This window comes from Balaenoptera musculus, chromosome 1 (assembly GCF_009873245.2).
Source record: "Balaenoptera musculus isolate JJ_BM4_2016_0621 chromosome 1, mBalMus1.pri.v3, whole genome shotgun sequence".
NCBI classification, from domain to species: Eukaryota; Metazoa; Chordata; class Mammalia; order Artiodactyla; family Balaenopteridae; genus Balaenoptera; species Balaenoptera musculus.
Window position 1 is genome coordinate 183,905,661 of NC_045785.1, and position 18,280 is coordinate 183,923,940.

The following is an 18,280-nucleotide window of genomic DNA, read 5'->3' on the forward strand; positions in this document are numbered from 1 at the left end:
TGTGTCGGGGGAGGGAGCACACGGTCACCCAGACCTTTGGCACCGACGATGGGACTGGATCCCCTCCTTGAGCTGGGATCTTGTGTCTGGGCTTAAGCATGAGTGTCCCGTGTGTGCCCAGAGGGAAGATCTCCTGATTGGCCTCCTCCTTTGGGCACTCTCTGTGCCCGGACCAAGTTCTGGCATGAAACCACTTAAGCCCCTTTACCCATCCTATTGTGTCTCACTCCCTATCTGAAATTGCGATCCCAGCCCACCCGTGAGTCTCCTAAGTGCTGGACACAGGCCCAGAGGCCAGTCTGCATTGTGCCCTCTGGCACGGGACCTTCTAGTGAACTTGCACTCACTGCCCCTGCTCCCTGCCCACCCCCCCCGCCCCATTTGAACCCTTCCCTATTTATACTGCATCCTACTCCAGGAAGCCTCTGAGATTTCCTCCACCTATTCTCCCACCTGCCAGCATGACCTCTTACTCCTATGCTCATATGTATTGGGGACCTCCTAAGTAAGTGCCAGACCCTGGGGTTACAGCATCAGTGAGACAGCCAGGGGCTCTGTCCTCCGGGGTTGGGAGTCTCCCCCTTGTCATTCCTGTAATCAGTATACACCCACCTCCGTCTGTCTGCCTGCAGCGAATGCGTTGATGTGCTTGACATTGCTGTTTCCCATGAAAAGGAGTATTATTTTCCCGGGTCTTGTATTGTTATCTTGCATGTCCTGCCAGACATTGAGTTCCCTGAGGGCAGAATCGCCATCTTTCTCTGTTTCTCCCATGCCCAGCCAAGGGTCCACGTTTCCTACCAAACACCCCTCTGCCTGAGAAGTCAGTGCTCAGTACTGTGGTCAGTGCATCCTCTCTGCCACGACACCTGGACTTGCAGACTTTATAGTGTCTCAGTCCAGGCCTGGGATGATGGAAGACAGAGTCCTGGGGACAGGACCCAGGAGCCATGCAGGGAGCAGGCCCGAGGCACAGCCCTCAGGCCTCCAAATCCACGTTACCAACACAGCGGCAGCATCTGCTCCGCCAAGGTGCCGAGAGACACAGCTCCGTCCCTGAGAGCGTGGGTGCCGGTGGGGGAGACGGACACGTACACAAATGCCTCTCACACCAGGCAGGCTGTGATGAGTGCTAGCAGAGTGCGTGAAGCAGGAGACTCTGATTCTAGGGTGAAGGGGGGCCTGGGGCTAGAGAGATGGAGGCTGGGGATGAGGTGGGCAGGTCTCCGATGGCTAGAGCTTTCTGGAGAATAGTTCTCAGGGCTGTGCCTTCCCCAGTGTGTGGCTCCGCTGGGGCCCACTCCTCCCTTTCTCCTGTCCCTCACTTTCTTGCCTGAGGACCGTTTGCTTAGGCAACTTGGCCCTGACCTGGGAGGCCGTGGAGAATGGGCAGTGTCGCCCTCTACTGAGGGACAGCCCCTTGCAAACGGCTGCCTGCTCGTCAGCCTCTAGCCTCTGCTCCCCACCCCACCCCAGCTCTCTTCCCTGGGCCCGGGTGGGAGGGGAGGGAGAAGGGCTCGGAAAATGTCGTTTTTAAGTGCTCTGCAGGCTCCACCGTAGCTCTGGCAGGCAAGGGGCCAGTGCTCAGCTTCCTCCTGATGCCCTGGGTTTGACAAAGCGCTTTGCAGGTCCAAAGTCCCTTTACCTCTGAAGCTGGTACTATAACCGCTGTGAGAGAAGACCAGGGGTGGGGGGGGTGGTAATGCAGTGACTTTGACAAGGTCATGCAGTCACCGGGAACCCAATCTCCAGATCCCGAGAGTCAGTCCTTGCCTCCAAGGCCCTGAGGCCCCTGCCTAGTCAACCCTGGGCCCCGTCTTTCCAAGCCACCCTCGTCCACCCCCTGCCCCCGTCCTCCGGAGGCATCCCGCACTTCAGGAGGGCAGCCTGGAGCCCCAGAGACTGAAGGCAAGTGGGGGGCCGGGAGTTTCCCGGGCGACCTGGATATTGTTTCTCCACGCCCGCCTCATCTCCCCCCAGGCCCCACGAGCCCACTCTCCCTCCGTGTCCCGAGCCGCCCAGTCTCAGCCCCTTTTACCCGCACGCCCATACCAGCTCAACGGAACCTTTCCACCGCGCCCCCCACCCCCACCCCCACCTCCGGGCGCGGCAGGGGGCAACCCGTGCCCCGAACCTGCCCGCCTCGGCGGGGAAAGCGAGGAGAAGACCGGGTCGAATCCTTCATCTCCCCCTACCCCCTACTCATCCGCCCCTGGCTCTCGGCTGCAGATACCACCCCCTCTCGAGCCAGAAATAGACACTCTCTCCCCCACCTCCCGGCGCTCGCGCACACCCCTCCCCTTCTCCGCCGGCTCCTCCGCCTCCCCCCTCCTTCCTGCGCTCCGAGCCTCAGCCCACAGCCTCCGCTCCCGCTGGCGGGCGGCGCGCGACCCACGGGACCCACCGGCCGGCGGGCGGGCGGAGGACCGGGTCCCGGCGCCGGGCACCTCCGAGCGCCAGCCAGCTGCGGGGCTTGCGTTCTTCTTTGATTGATTTTAAGATTTTGATTTGTATTTTCCCCGCCCCGCCCCTTTTCCTCCGACCCCGCCCCATCGCTCCACGGCTTCCGCGCTCCTTCCCTTTCCCCGGCTTCCTTCTTCGCGATTCTTTCCCGGGCGCCTCGGCTCGCCTCCTCCCCGCTCCCTCGCTCCCTCCTCCTTCCTCTCCCCTTCCTCCTCGGTTCCTTCCGTCCTTTCTCTCCCCCTCCCCTCCCCTCCCCCGCCTCCTCCCTGCGCGCTTCCCACCCCCCCGCCCCCGCCCCCGGTGCCTGCAGACGCGCGGATCGTCCATGCGCTCCTCGCGGGCAGAATGCTGGGCGGCAGCGTCAAGAGCGTGCAGCCCGAGGTGGAGCTGAGCGGCGGCGGCGGCGACGAGGGCGCGGACGAGCCTCGGGGCGCGGGCAGGAAGGCGGCGGCGGACGGCAGAGGCATGCTGCCCAAGCGCGCCAAGGCGCCGGGCGGCGGCGGCATGGCCAAGGCCAGCGCGGCGGAGCTCAAGGTCTTCAAGTCCGGCAGCGTGGACGGCCGAGTCCCCGGCGGGCCGCCCGCCTCCAACCTGCGCAAGCAGAAGTCGCTCACCAACCTCTCGTTCCTCACGGACTCTGAGAAGAAGATGCAGCTCTACGAGCCCGAGTGGAGCGACGACATGGCCAAGGCGCCCAAGGGCTTAGGCAAGGCGGGCCCCAAAGGCCGCGAGGCTCCGCTGATGTCCAAGACGCTGTCCAAGTCCGAGCACTCGCTCTTCCAGGCCAAGGGCGGCCCAGCGGGCGGCGCCAAGACCCCCCTGGCCCCGCTCGCCCCCAGCCTGGGGAAGCCGAGCCGGATCCCGCGCGGCCCCTACGCCGAGGTCAAGCCGCTCAGCAAGGCTCCCGAGGCAGCCGTGAGCGACGACGGCAAGTCGGACGACGAGCTGCTCTCCAGCAAAGCCAAGGCGCAGAAGGGCTCCGGGCCCGTGCCCCCCGCCAAGGGCCAGGAGGAGCGCGCCTTCCTCAAGGTGGACCCCGAGCTCGTGGTGACCGTGCTGGGAGACCTGGAGCAGCTGCTCTTCAGCCAAGTGCTGGGTGAGTCCTGCCTCCCTGCCCCACCCCTGCCTTTCCCCTCGCCCGCTGCCAGGGAAGGTGTGGGGAGAGCGGCGGGGCTCTCTAGACCCCGGGTCGGGCTATGCGGGGACACTGCATACCCCAGATGCACAGGGCTGGCCCATCCCCAGGTGCATATGGCTGAAGTGCGCCCTGGTAGAGACGTCCCCAGGCTGGGGCTCTGCTCTGGCCTGCCGGAGGTGAGGCTGGACAATGGGGTTGGGGGGCTTAGCTCCTCAGAAATAGAGCCCATCAGCTTCCCGGGATCTTAAAGCCTAGAATCTTAATACGGCAAAACCTGGGGGGCCGGTGGTGACCTCTGCCGTGTGCGGTCTGTGCGGGGCAAGAGCGCATTCAGCATTGCCGGGGAGCGCCGGCGGGAGCCGATCTAGAGCACAGATGTGGGGAAAGCAGATGTGAGGGCTGTTTGGCCGCGGAGCAGAGCTGAGGCTCCGCTTCCTCTCTGGATCCCTGGTGGGAGCACGAGTCGGATTTCCCGGGTATGGGCTGTGGCAAGGAGACACGACGGGGGCCTGGGGGCAGGCGGGCAGCCAGCTGCCCGCGTCTGGACGCGTGTCCTGCACCTCGGCCCCGGCCCCAGGCCTGGGCCAAACCCCTACCCCACCCCACTCCCCAGGTTTTTAGGGCGTGTGGAAAGGTCTGGGCTTTCGCGCGGAGACTCCTGGTTGACTGGGAAGCCTTTGCCTTTTGGCTAATGGAAGCCGAGCGGGCGGGAAGGGAGGAACAAAGCTCGCTCGGGCGGAGGAAGCGCACAGAGCTGCCCCATTGTTCTCCGAGCCTGAAGAGCCTAAGCAAAAAACCCGGCGCGGGCCCGGAACTGCGCTTGCTTTCCCCGGGGACCCTGTGCCCTGAGAGGGAGGGACCCGGGATGCGCGGGACGCAAGGCCGCTGCGCCTCGGGAGCCGGCGCGGGCCGTGCCGGGGCCACGAGAGGACAGCGGCGAGGCCCGGAGCCGGGCGGCCGCCGTGGCTCCGCGGACTTGTTGCGGTGGCGGGGATGTGGGTCCTCCGGCGCCGAGGGACCCGAGCTTCCCGGGTACCAGGCGGGCTGCCAGCCCCGCTGGGGGCTGGGAAGGGGCGTGTCCGTGCGCGTGTGAGGGGCGGGACCGACGCGGGCTGCGGTCCGAGTGATGGGCAGGACGAGGTGGGGCGCGTGGGAACGGGGGCGGGGGGTGAGGTGCTCGCCTAGCGGCCTGGAGAAGTCAGAGCTGGGAAGACTGGTTCGACCTACCGCGACCTTCCCGGGACCCACAGGCCCCGTGTGGGCCAGGACGAGGGACCCCCGAGCAGGGGCAGGGATTTGGAGCTTTGGTTTCAGAGGCTCACAGAGGAGGCCGCACATGGGCTCTGCAGGGGCAGTCGGGGGGCTGGACAAGGGCAAAGAGGGGGGCTCAGCGGCCTGAAGGCCCGGCCTCCGCAGGCAGGGACCCGTGGGGATGAGGGTGGGGGCAGAAGCCGAGGGGCGGCCTCACCCCTCCCCCACCCCTCTCCCACCCCCCCACCCCCACCCCTCCCCCACCCCCCCCCTGTGCTGAGTGCTGCCCTCAAGGAGCTTACAGTCTAATGGGGGTGAAACAGACAGTAAAGGAGAAAAGAAAGAAAGTAATTCCACGCACCAAGGAAGGCTGTGGAGAAAATGGGGGCGGGGCCTGCTTAGGCCCCTCTAAGGAGGTGGTACTGAGCTGTGACTGAGGCCAAGGGAGGTGCAGGGGCAGGTGGGGAGAACACTCCCTGCAGGGCTGCGAGGGGGTGGGGTGGAATGGGGGAGAGGAAGCGGGGGGCTGTGTCTGGGGGGAGTGGAGGGAGTGTCAGCGACACAGAAGAACAGAGGGCACAGCCCCCCTTCAAGGTCAGGGCTTCCCCAGCCCTGCGCGTCCCTACACTGCCGCAGGACCTAGCTGCCTGGCCGAAGCCCTCTTAGTTGCATCTCAAGAGGCAGTGACCACAGAAACCCTGGCAGATAGTCGTAGAGCTGGTGGGCGAGGGGAGAGGAGGGCAGGGGGAGAGGCTTTGCTGTAACCCCTCACGCCCACTCAGCACTTGTCATGTCTCAAAGCGCGCCCTGGGAGTGAGGGGAGAACAGGCCCCATTTCCCAGGCGGTCCGGAAACACAGGGTCAGAGTCTCGAGGGGCTTGGAGTCTTCCCTGAGCCAGTGATGGGAAGGCAGATTCTGCATGTCTGTCCTGATTGCTAAGTCGCAGCTCTGTGTAGGGGACCTGATTGAGGGAGGGGAGTCAGCGGGCAAACAGGGGCCTGACCAAGCTGGTGTGTGCTGGGCATGGGCCACCAGACCGGCCCTGATGACCCCACGGCGGGGCTGGTGCGGGGAGAGGGGTGGAAAGTCTGGTGCATGTGCTGGACTGACCCCGGGCGGGGCTGGCCCCAGGAGGGCAGTGCGGGGGCATTGAAGGGTGGAGCGGGGAGGGCAGGGGAGGAGGAGGGAGAAGATGACGGCCAGGTAGAGCCCCTCTCCTGTGTGGGATGGGGTGGGGGAACAGGAGAACCCATGAAGGTGTCCGGGTTGTCAGGACCCTCCCTGGAGAGCAGGGTGGCCCCTGGGGAGACGAGTGGACGCCTCTGCCTCCGGATGGTGGTGAAGGACGCAGGCTCTACACCCGTGAGCCTCCAAGTCAGGACACGCTTACTCCCTGGGACCATCTCAAACCCCGGAAGCTGCCCAGCCCCGGTTGCTGGAGGGAGAGGGAGTGAGGCATCCCCGAATAAGAGCCTTTCTGGAATGAAAGGGAATGAAAGCTGATCATGGCTTGCCAGAAATCAGCTGGGGCCCAGATGGTCCAGACAGGCGCCCTGCCCTTCCCTCGCTTTGGAAGCTGCCAAAGAACTAGGGTCCCACTGGGAAACCCTAGAAACTTGGAAGACTGAGGGGTGAGTATCCAGGGGAAGGGGGCCTGTCTCAGGGATCATATGCCCTCGGACCCTGGTGGACAGTCCATGTCAGGCAGTTCGGCTCCAGAGGGAAGGTCACCGGCCCCTGGCCTGGGTCTGGGGCAGGCAGGAGGCCACAGTCCTGAGTTCCCTGTGCAGAAGTCCTAAGCTCTGTGACCTCCTCTGGGACTCACGTTCCCCATTTGTGAATGGCAGAGCTGCTCCATGGCTCTCTCCTACCTGTTGGCATCAGGGAGGGGTGCAGATAGAGGTGGTCAGACCTTGACAGGGCCCCAGGTGCCTAAGAGAGCCTGTCTTAACTCAGAGCAGTTACGTACACAATCCCATCCCGACCACACTCCTCCACCTCCTCAGCCCTGGGTCTGAGGACCTCCAAGCAGTCTGGTGACCCCACGCACACTGCACCCCCTTTTCAGCCCTCCAGACAAGGGGACCAGGTCAGGTGCAAAGGAACCCAGGCGGCTGGAGCGCCTGGTCCCACTTCCTCAGAAAGTGTCTGGACCCACGTGAGGGGTTGCCGTGACAACGGTTAGGCCCTCAGAGACGCAGGCCAAACAGAGCAGGGGAAGGAAGTCAGGAAATTATCTGTTTCTAAGCCAGTGGGTTGATGTGGGTTTTTTTGCGGGGGGGTGGGAATTTACTCTAGAGATTACATTCTGGGATGCTGTGAATAGGGGGAGGGAAGAAATGGCTTCTCAGATGGCTTTCTTCCTTGTTATTCAGTGCACTGGGGGGTCGGTGGGTGGAGGATTCTTGGGAGTCCTCCAAGATCCAATGCCCGAGCAGCCAGGCCGCGTGTGCAAGCTCACCCACACTCTCGTGCCCAAGGCTCTACACGCAGGGCCGTTCCTGGTGCCTTCCCAGTGGTTCCCCAGAGGCCCGGCAGGAGAGTGAGGGCGCTGACTTGCAGCCTTCCCGGGCTTGTAGAGCCACAGGTGAAGGAAGGCAAGGCCTGCAGGTGAGCGCGTGCGTAGCGGAGGGGCAGCTGGCACAGGCCCTTCCCGCTGCGGGGCCTCTGCCTCCTCAGGGGTAGCGCTGGAGAGGACGTTTCTTTTCTCCTCGTGTCCAGGGCTAGGCTTCGGGCTCCATCAGGGCCCGTGGGGTCCTGCTCTTACCCTCTGGGCCTTGCCCTGCTCAGGCCGCTGCAGCCAAAGCCGTCTTCCTCCCCATCCCTGGGCAGCCACGGCCCTGCTGCTGCCGAGAACGGATGGGGGACGGGAAGGCCTTGGGGTAGCTCCTGTGCTCTGGGGACAAGGGCACGTGGAGGGGAAGTGCCCAGGGCTTCTCTCAAGGGAGATGCCCTCGGTGGTCAGCAGCGGCTCCACCCCCAGGCCCCAGGCCCTCCTGGATGGGGGTTGAAGGCGGAACAGCACCAAGTCGCCTGGAATCCTGGGCTGCTTTCTGACCATTAGCTGTCGTCCCACCCCCTAACATCTCCTGCGGCCACAACCGCCACCCCTGTGGCCTGTCCCCACCCAGCCGCCAACACCGGAGGCTTTGTCTTCTGCAGACCTCCAGCCTCGGCCTGCTCTGGGCCGCCCCTCCACACCCGTGCCCACAGCCCACAGCCTCTGACCTCGAGGGCTGGGGGTGCAGGCTGTTCCACGGGGCTCCAGGGAGAGCGGGTCCTGCGCTGAGCCGGCTGAGCAGAGCCCCCAGGCCCATCCCTGCTGCTCTGCGTCACCTTCTTGTACAGCCGGGAGAGAAGAACCCTCTCCGTGCAGAGGCCCCCGCCTCCCCCCTGGGATTCACAGAACACACAATGGAAATTGTCTGGTTGAGCCACCCACCTAAAGCAGAACTTACTCCCTCCTAGCATCGTAGGCAAGTGGGTGTTCTGTTTACACACTCCCGGTGACAGAGAGCTCACTACCTCATTTTCCTGGAAAGCCCTCGTTATTAGAAAGCCCGCTAAGCAGAGTTTCTGTCTCCTGAGAGTTTCCACCCGTGGGTGCAGACCTGCTCTCCGGATCCTCTCGGGTCAGGCTGGCCTGCCTCTCAGATGCCTGACTGCGTCCCCTCGCATCTTTCCTCCCTTCGCCCCCTTTTCCTCTTTCTCCCGTCTGTCTTTTCTTTTGCAGTAAGACTTGGTAAGGGGAGGGGCCGAGCTGTTCCCCTGATTCCTGGGCCCCGTGGAGTCCAGCCCCCAGCTGGACCCCCCACCCCTCATAAGGTCTGTCCCCCAGCACCTGGCCGACCTGGGCTCCCTCCCACAGCGTCTCCCTCGGCCTGGAGGCCTGCGGCGGCCGGCCTGCCAGCCAAGGGGAAGTGGATGCCACATGCTTCTCATTTGCGTTGGCTGACCTCCTCCCACAGCCTGTGTGCATTACCCAGCTGCGTCTGATGTCCCCGGGGCCCGCAGCCTCCCTCTCCTGCCGAGGAAGGCCGGGGGGCCGGGCGCAGCTCGCTGGCCCTGTGTGGGCAGGCTGCGCTCCTGCGTGGAAGCCTTGGAAGGCTGCGTCAGCCCTCAGAGCGGGCACCGCCCCCCGCAACTTCCCCTACTGTGGCTTCTGGGGACCCGGCCCCTGCAGGGAGAGGAAACCGGAGCCCCCTGGGTCCAAGGCTTCCTTCTGATCAGCAGGCATCAGGGCTCAGACCGGGAAGATGCCCCTGGAGCGGTGTCTGTCTCCCGGAGCTGTGCCCAGGGCGTGTCCGGTGTGGTCGCAGCCGCGTGTGCCCAGAAGGGCGGATCCCAGCTCTTCGTCTCTGATCGGCACCTGTGCCTCTGGCAGAAGAAGGGGCAGATTGCAGGGGTGCGGCCGGTGGGGGGAGCGAGCACGTGCGGGGTCCCCACTGGCACTGAGGCGGGAGAGCACGGACACCACCTTGGGCACGTTACAGGTTCACCCCGAGGGCTCGGGCTCCGGCAGTGTCCAGGCTCTCGCCGCCAGCGCTGCCTGTTTACCGCGCGGCTCTTCTCCAGCTCAGCTCTGGCCAGAGCTTGGCCGGTGGCCAGGGCGGGCCTTGGCCTGAGCCCTCATCAGGTCTATTTTCGACATCCCGATGATATGTTTCAGGGCCTCTGCAGCGGGCGGTTCCTGCACTGTCTTCTAATTTCCGAGCAGCAGCGCTCGCTCTGAACCGACTTCCCAGGGTGCTTGCTCACGTGCCTCGGGCATGCGAAGCCAGGGTGTGGGCCCTGTGTGCCCAGGCTGGTCCCCGGGGAAGCTGGCTCGTCTGGAAGGGTGTCCAGTTGGTGTGCTGCCATTGGGAGTGATCTGGTGAAAAGCGCTGGAGTTTTCTTGGAGAGCCAGGCCATCAGCCGTGACCTTGGGCTGCATAGGGAGGTAGTGAAGGTTGAGAGCGCAAGACAGGCAAGTGTGTGGGGAAACCTGCGCGTAAACCTTCACGTCCGGACGTAAACCCCCAGGACGTAGATGGGGCTGGGAGTCAGGGTGTGCACGAGGGTGCACAGGGGCGGGGTGTGTCACGTGGAGCGGTGCACAGAAACACTTGCACACTCGGCCCCTAGCAGCTACGCACAGACCGAAGGGGTGTGTGTGTGTCCGTGTGTGTGCGCACAGAACTGTCCGGGCGTGAAAGGGTCTGAACCACGACCAGGCTGGAACAGCTTCCCCCAAAGAGACCCCCAGGCAGAGAGCGCAGGGGTTGGGGCTCCCTGCCTGGCTCCTCTCCCAGAAAAGAACCTTGAGGGGGACACAGGCTCCCTCTGCCCTTGGCGACCGCTGAGCAGGCCCTCCCTTTTGGGGGCGACCGCTGAGCAGGCCCTCCCTTTTGGGGGCGACCGCTGAGCAGGCCCTCCCTTTTGGGGGCGACCGCTGAGCAGGCCCTCCCTTTTGGGGGCGACCGCTGAGCAGGCCCTCCCTTTTGGGGGCGACCGCTGAGCAGGCCCTCCCTTTTGGGGGCGACCGCTGAGCAGGCCCTCCCTTTTGGGGGTGACCGCTGAGCAGGCCCTCCCTTTTGGGGGCGCAGGCAGCCACCAGGGAGGCCGGGCTTCTCTGTGCAGAACCCTCAGCTGCCATAGGCCACGGGCTCCAGCACACCCAGGCTGCGGAGTGCCCTCCCCGGGGCCCTGGGACCTGATGCTCCACAGGAGGAAAACGGGCCCAGAGAAAGTGACGACCTACCAATAACCAGCACCCATAGACCATGTGGGGCATGAGATTCTTGTCCCTTAGGTTTAGTGAGTCACTTACTGCCCACAGTGACCCTGTGACCCTGCGCTTACAACTGAGCAAACAGAGACACTGGTCGGTGGGTTGGCCGCCCGAGCCAGGAGAGCAGGTGGGCCGCGGGGCCAGGACTTGACCTTGACCCCTGTGATGTCAGCTTCCAGGAGCCTCAAGACCCCTCCCCCCACAGTGTTGAGTTCTATTCCATTTAATTCAGGATTGCTGTCAAGCAGTTGCTGTGGACAAAGCACGAGCTCCTGGGGTTGCGGCTTTGGGCCCCGCTCGCCAGCTGCTGGCCTGCTGGATGAGGAGATAGGGATTCCTGCTCATCCCAGGGCAGGGCAGGTGCTACGGAATAGTTGGGAAGGGGTGCGGGGGAGAGCAGGGTGGCCTGGAGCCGGTCGGCGTGTGGGGTGAGTGCGGTGCAGCGGGCAGGAGGGGACGCTGTGGACAAGTGACCTGCGCTTTGAAATGTAGGTTGGGATCCCGGCAGCAGAGATGGGAACGGAAGAAGGAGGTAAACGGGGGGCTTCACCGTGGGTACCGTCCAGCTGCGGGAGAGGTGGGGAAGGAGGTGGACGAGCAGGTTGGGGGCGGCCCTGACGTGACCATGACCGGCCCCAGGGGTTGCGCTAGGCTCTGGGCAGACCTTTGGGTGGGAGCTGTCAGGGCTTGCCCCCAAAGGCCCCCGAAAGAGTCCCGGCTCTGGAATCGGTCCTGGGAGAGGGTTGCTGAGTGAGGACACCAGCCGGCCCAGGGCCTCGCAAGTTCCACATCTGTTCGCTGGAGCGAATGTGGCCCTTGCTGCCCCTGCAGTGTCCACATGGGAGGGACGAGGGGGAGGACGCCTCTGCGCCCAGAAGTTTGTCTTTGATGAGCAGCAGCTCTGATTAGGCCTGAGGGGTCAGTACTTTCCTGCCCCAGCCCCCGGGAGAGCCTAGACCCGTAGCCCACCGCAAAGCTGAATCAGACCATACATGGCGGCAGCAGCAGCATGTAAACCAGTGTGAGGACTGACAGAGTATTCCAATGACGTACAACTCGGTTGGCGTGAAAAGAGAGCCGTGCGTAGGGCGGGCACTGCATTTCGGCTCCAGAGTACTTGCTCCATCCGGGAAGCCTTCCTGAAGGAGTTAGGAGTTGGGAGCTGTTTAAAGGAATCAGAAACACTTGGCATAAGGGATGAAGGCATTCCAGCCACCCAGCTTTCCTTGGAGGGGGTGGGAGGACTGGACTGGACCTCGCCGCTTGGGAGCCCTAGGAACAGACGGTCCTCGAGGGCCGTCCCGGGTAGGAGGGCTCGAGGTGCTGCGGGTGCCCCAGGGGAGGATGGGGAGCCTTGTACCCAATGCAAATCCTCCTCCTCCTTTGTTCTTTGGACCAGTTTCCGTGCCCTGGGCATTGCCATGGGGTCCCACTGTCCCAGGAGCTGGGGTGTTTGGCTTTGTCCTGGAGTCGGGTACCCCCAGGAGTCCCAAGAGTTCAGGGTTGCTGGAGGACGCAGGCGTGTCGTAATGTCTCAGGGTTTCCACGGACGGTGACAAGGCGTCCAGGGGTGCTGGGGCGTTCACCGCCTGGCCTCCCTTCATCCGGCCCCGCGGGGAGGGCGTTACAGCAGCGAAGGCCGCGGTGCCCCCTGGGCGGGCGGGCAGGCGGTGCTACTGCTGTCATGTGGACAGCAGGGACCGCTAGGGCCGCTCCCCAGCCCCAGGGTCAGGGCTCAGCCTTGGGCCGCCTGACGCCCGGCCCGTCCGGTGGGGTTGGCTTGAGGCTCAGTGGGCAGCCTGGAGAGGCCGCCCCTGCTTCTGCTGCACATCAGGGGGCCTCCTGGACGCCCGGCAAGGCCTCCCTGCTGGGCACCTCCACCCAGCCCGTGGCTTGCGGGCCTCCCAGGGCCTGGCCGCAGGGTTTGAGCTCCCAGGAAGAAACATCAGAGCCCAAGACGCCGCTTGGCCTTGTACTCTGCAGGGGGGTCAGCAGACCCCCTCCCGAGGCCCCATGGTGGTCCCCGGGACACCCAGAGGCAGGAATCACTGGGGATTGACAACAGCAATGACTAGCACTTAGTGGGCACCCACTGTTTGCCAGCTGTGCTGAGCGCTTTGTGGGAACCCAGGTCAGCCTCACAATGAGACAGTATTCAAGGGTCACACGCAGACTATTTCACAATCCTCGAGGGCCAGGCTGCAGAACTGGGGATGCCTGGGGCTCCCTGTTACGCCGGAAGTTAACCCCGTGGGTGCCGAGTCGTGGGGTCCCAGGGGCAGGGCGGGGGTGGAGGAGGAGTGCTCATTTGCCGCAGGTGTGGGAGCTGTTCATCTTCAACAGCCAGTGTGGCCCTCCTGGTGTGTCGCTGTCGACTGGAAACCCCACTCTGACACGGACTTAGACGTGAAGAAGCTTAGAGGAGCCCGGGGTCACTCGACAAGTTCACGTAGAACTGAGATTCAGCCGAGGCTTGATTCGGGCTCATCCAGACTCTTTTGCCTCTGGCACAAGTAGGCACATCTGCCCCCCCTTGCCCTGTAGACAATCTAGAGCCTTCAGGCTGATACGGTCCCGAGAGCCCCGATCTGTAAAAATCAGTTCTCTCTGGCCCTCGGCAAACGTTCCTCGGGTCCCAGGACCCTGCGTCCCAGCGTGTCCAATCTGGGAAGCAGACCACGGACGGACAGTCACGGGGCAGCCGTGGCCGGTGCTGGTGCTGCAACGCCCAGAGCTGCAGGCAGGCTATGGGGAGAGGGCTTCCCCCATGGACGGGAAGGTCGTGGCCACAATGAGGATGACCAGACCGGCCGGAGAGACGGGGCCCTCTGTGTCCGTCTGGGATAAGCTGCTCGCCTGGCCCCTCTGCCTGTGAACCCTGGACCTGTCCCTCGTAACCGTGGAGCTTGAGTAAGCCCTGTAATGCCTCAGCCTCCCTGGTGGTCAAAGAGGGGTCAGACTTGCCAGCTGGCAGCTCGGGGAGGGAAGGGCTGGCTTGGGGCTGAGGCCACAGATTCAGCCCTGTCTTAATCTCAGGGGCTGAGTTCTCCTTTCCCCCCCCCCACCTCCTTGCTCCCCCGTGGCCAGTGGCTCCTGATTTCTAGATTAGATTCCGCCGGATGCTGCATCTGCAGGAAGTGGAGGGTGGGGGCGGTGGTGTTAGCTTCATGGAAGATCCAGGGGCTCATAATAATATCTGTCAATCATTATGTGATATGTACCAGGCACCGCGCTGAGCACTGTACGTGTATTAATTCATTTAACCGTCAAGAACAACTTAGTGAGTTAGGTGCTGTTTTTATCCTCATTTTACCAGTGAGAAAACTGAGAGGTTAAGTAACTTCCCCAGAGTCACACAGCCAGGAAGGGAGGAGCCTGGGAACCACCCGCGGGCAGACTGGCTCGAGCGCCAGCCTCTTTAACCACGGTGCTACAGGGCCTCTCGCCGGTGGAGAACTCTGGCCTTGCAGAGTTCCACAGACACGGCAGATCCTCTGGGTAGCTGCCCTCTCCTTTATTCTAAATAGCGTGGCCCTGTTCTGAGGTCTCCTGCAGGAGTTTGGCGGCACAGGCAGCCGAGCGCGTCCCCCGGCCCCCCTTGGTCCCCGCTGCCAGGCTGAGGACAGTGTGTGGGGTCTGTGGTTGGGGCACTTTCAGCACAGCTGTGTTCACGTCGCCCCCCTGCACACTTGTCCCGGCAGGACCGTGGCCGGCCCGAGAGCTGCAGGGGACGGCGTGTCCGCCCTTGGCCGGAACCCGGCGTCTCTGGGGCCCTGGCTGCCTGGCCTAAGAGGAAAGCACCAGCTTTGAGTCGTGCAGATGAGGGTCCAAATCAACCCTACTGCTCACCTGCTGGCTGCCCTTCGCCCTCCTGGAACCCGTCCCTCATCTGTAGGATGGAGCTTACGCGCCCTGCGTGGGGGTAATGGAGGGGATTCAATAGAAGAGGGAGTCAGGGTGCCTGGCACCGCCGATGAGCATGCGGTTAGTTCTGTTGCCGCCTTCCCCTCAGGCCTCAGACCCCCCGGCCTCTTCATCCTGATCCCGGGGCACCGCAGACCCGGTGGCGACCAGTGAGCCCAATGGCGTCGCTCACGGATTGGCTCCAGTTCAGCCCTGGTAGTTCAGTTCAGTTCAGTGTCTTGGTTGTGTCTGCAGCCAGCTTGGGTGGAGGGGGAGTTTGTTACAGGACAGGGAGAGTCTTGCAGGGCTGGGGGTGGAGGGCAGGGGTAGCCGGGTTTGCGGGGGGAGGGGGCCGGCCTTACTGAGCCTCTTCTCCTGCTCCGCGTTCGTTACTGCCCCGCACGCCTGGTTGCTGCCTTTTGAACCACAGACCCACCCTCCTGCCGCTGGTCCACGAGGCAGAACGTGGTGCCCACGGCTCCGGGCTCCTCTGTGCCAGAGATCTGCCAGTCTCCCCTGGGGGGGGGGGGCCTGAGAGCCATCACAGGAGAGAGGGAAAACACATTCTCCAGAAGTCGGCTGTATCAAAAGTGTTTAAGGTCATTCCTCAGCCGAGTGGCTGTTTAGACTTTGATAAAAAGAAAATAGCAGAAACAGTATGAAAAGAGGGGTTGAAAGTGGGTGTGTGAAGGTGGCAGAAGGAGCAGCTTGTGTTCAAGTTCATTACCTGTTCCTGGACTTTAGCTCAGGCCTGGGTCCTGTCCAGATCAGAGACAAGCTGGCAGTGCCCTCATTTCTGGGAGGTATGGGGACTCAGGCCTGACCCAGAGCTTTGTGGTGGCCTGATCTGTCCCGTCCCCACCCCAGGTCCTCTGGAATCGTCCTGCCCCGTTTCCAGGCCCTCCTTCAGCCAACAGCCCCTCTGGTGGTCCTTGTAACGTCCTTCAGGGCTGAGACATGGAACCCACCCTGCTGGCTTGTTATCACACAGCTGGGAGGACATCTGGGGAGGGATGAGGCCAAGATGTCCTGGCTCCTTCCTTATCTCAGGGAAGCACAGGTGATGGGGTGACACTGACCCGTCCCTTCCCACAGGCGTGCGGCTAGGGCCTGGGTGTTGGGGCCGGGGTTGGGGGCCCACTGGCCTGGTGTTAGGGGTGGGATTCCGGTGGGGGATGGGACGGGATTTGCCCCAGAGGATCCAGCCCTGCCTCTGAGCCAGAGGAGCCCAGCCAGGCCTGGGGCTGGGCAGGGGCTGGATTCCTGCCACTTTCCCACACAGCGGCACAGAGATTGGGTTTCCTGCTGAAATCCTATCTCTGAATCACAATCACAAAGTTCCCAGCTTCTCACTGCAAGCTGTTTGCAGCAGCTCTGTGTATTCTGACGGGGGTCCTGGAAGGAAAGACACAGAGCACAGTGGTCAGACGCACAGGGTACAGAGCAGACAAACCTACGTTCAAATCCTGCCTCTGTGTTAACTGGTCTTGAGGCCCTGGGCCAGGTTTGGTTTCCTCACCTGTTCAACAGGTCGAATTGTAGCTACCTTGTTGGACGGCTGCCAGGCTTAAATGAGATATTTCTTAATCTGCTGCTGCCTCATCATTACCCGTCCACGCTCACTGTGTGGGTCGTAGGGGGAGGAGGGCCTGTCCTCAGGGAGCACCAGGCAGATGAGGGAGACACAGCCCAGCATCCTTTGTCCTCCGGTTGCTGTGTTCCGGGCCCTCCCTCCTGAGCCTTCACGAGCCCTCAGCCCACATCCCCTGCAGCCAGGCCCCTCCGTCTCCAGAACGCCCCTTCTCTCTTTGGGGTGTCCTTGGGCCCTGCCTCTGCCGTGCTGTCTCATCCCCGGGCGCACCCCCCAGGTGACTTGTCCCCGGGTCCTCCCTGCGAGCAGCACGGAGCCTGTGCTCAGGAAGCTTCTCCCCAGGGTGCTCGTTCCTCTCCAAACGCCGCCCAAACTACAGACCCAGGAGTTAGGCAAGTCCCATTGCGTGCTGTCAGCCTTACATTTGCATTTGATTAAGACCCACCCACATTTGTTCCTTTCTCTCCCCACCGCCATTCTCCCACCCCTCCTGCCTTGCTGAGCTCAGGGAGTCCTCTGGTCGCCCCCCCAACCCCGCCCCGGGCGCCTGGGCGCTGCCTGGGCACAGCCCGTGCCCACTGTGCCCCCGGCACCCTCAGTCCTGGAGCCGCTGGCCGGCCGTCAGAGCCACAGTGGGCCGGGGTCACCGTGGCTCCCTCCCAGGCCAGGAGGCTCGGGTGAAACCCTCCGGGCTGGTGCTCACACACCACTGGTGCTTCTCCCTGGTGGAGAAGCGTAATGAAGGGGCCGAGTTGGCCCTGCCTCCTGCTTCCAGCCTGACGGCTGAGGTTTGGGGTTCCTGCCATCACGTTGCAAATGCCCTCATCCCTCAGTGACCTGTGCCAGGGTAAACGTTCAGAAAAGCGGTGCCGCGGGCTGCTCCTCTCCCTGAGGTTTGGGGAGAGCGGTGTTACTTGTCTGGCGTCCGGTCACTTTGCAGCTGGAGTCTACTTTGCTGCCCTGAGCTCACGTGTAAAGCAGTGAATGGGCAGGTGAAGGCCACCTGTCAAAGGTTAAGTCCTGTTTGGATGGGGGTCCGAGGCCGGAGCCGAGGGAAGGGGCTCCAGATCCCACCGTCTTGTCACTCGGACCATCTTTCCGACCCATCCCATCCCAGCCCCCCCGGCTCCTCCTTCTTTATCCTGCCCCTCCCCCTTGTTCTTGGCTGTTCAGGGAACACAAACTGACACTCGCGTCAGCCTGAACCAGACAGAACTGGAAGGGGATCTGTCCCCACACCCACTCTCATCTTGCTTCCCTCCTTAGAAAAAAAAAAAAAAAAAAAAAAATTCCAGATTATCTCAAGCAGCTCTGAGCGTAGGAAACATGAGTCTGGAAGAGGAGCAGATGGGCCGGGGGCGGCACAAGCAACTGTCCTCTGTCTCCTGAGGTTAGGCTCGACGGGCCACCCCCAGGATGCAGGAGCCCAGGATGACAGGCGGAAGAAGGGGTGGCGTCCCATCCAGGCCTGTCCCTGGGCTCCCGACAGCTCAGCTCGTAACCTGGAGGAGAAAGAGCCCTGTGCTCTTCAGGGTTACGGGGACCCTCACCAGGCGCTGGGCGTCTGCTCCTAACCAGGCGGCGGCGTGGTCTTTGGTGCCACAGCAGTGAGCAAAGCAGACCCATCCTGTGTCTTCATGGACTTGAGTTTGGGGGGGAGGCGATCTTAAGCACATAGTCACAGAAGGGAATCCTTAAATCGCCCCGGTAAGTGCCGTGTGGGAGAAGCAAAGGGAGCGATGGTTAGACTGGAGGGGTTAGGCTGGAGGGGCCAGCCGGTCGGGCAGTGCTTCCCCGAGGAAGGGCGCCTTCCCCCTCCCGCCCGGGCCAGGGGAGCAGCCTGGCAGAGGGCAGGGTGTGCAGCGGGCCTGAAGCAGAGCGAGCTTGGGTGTGGAGAAAAGAGGGAGAAGGGAGGGGTCCCGCACGAGTCTGGGAAGCTGGGCTTGGGAGGGGTTTGGGCCAAGCTGGGCCGGGGGGCGGGGCAGGGGGGTGGTTAGGGTCAGGACGCTCAATTTTATCCCTGTGTCAGCAGGAAGACAGGGAAGGTGTAAGTGGGGAGAGTGACATCAGGTTCGTGTCGTTCAAAAGTGACTCCGGATATGGTGGGGGACGAGTCGGAGGAGGCAAGAGTGAAGGGGTCCCGATGGGAAAGTCCCAGCTGGC

The 18,280-nt window shown here is 63.2% G+C and overlaps 1 protein-coding gene across 8 annotated transcripts in view; it reads left to right on the forward strand.

Annotated features, from left to right (window-relative positions):
* NAV1 (neuron navigator 1) overlaps positions 1-18,280 on the forward strand; it is a 211,078-nt gene that overhangs the window by 80,320 nt on the left and 112,478 nt on the right. For 7 of the 8 annotated variants that reach the window (XM_036850675.1, XM_036850718.1, XM_036850728.1 and 4 more), the window contains one exon: positions 2,774-3,559. The exons of the other annotated variant lie outside the window; for it this stretch is intronic. In XM_036850675.1, coding sequence (XP_036706570.1) covers positions 2,774-3,559 — 786 coding nt within the window. The remainder of the gene's footprint in view (positions 1-2,773; positions 3,560-18,280) is intronic. 8 annotated transcript variants of the gene reach the window in all.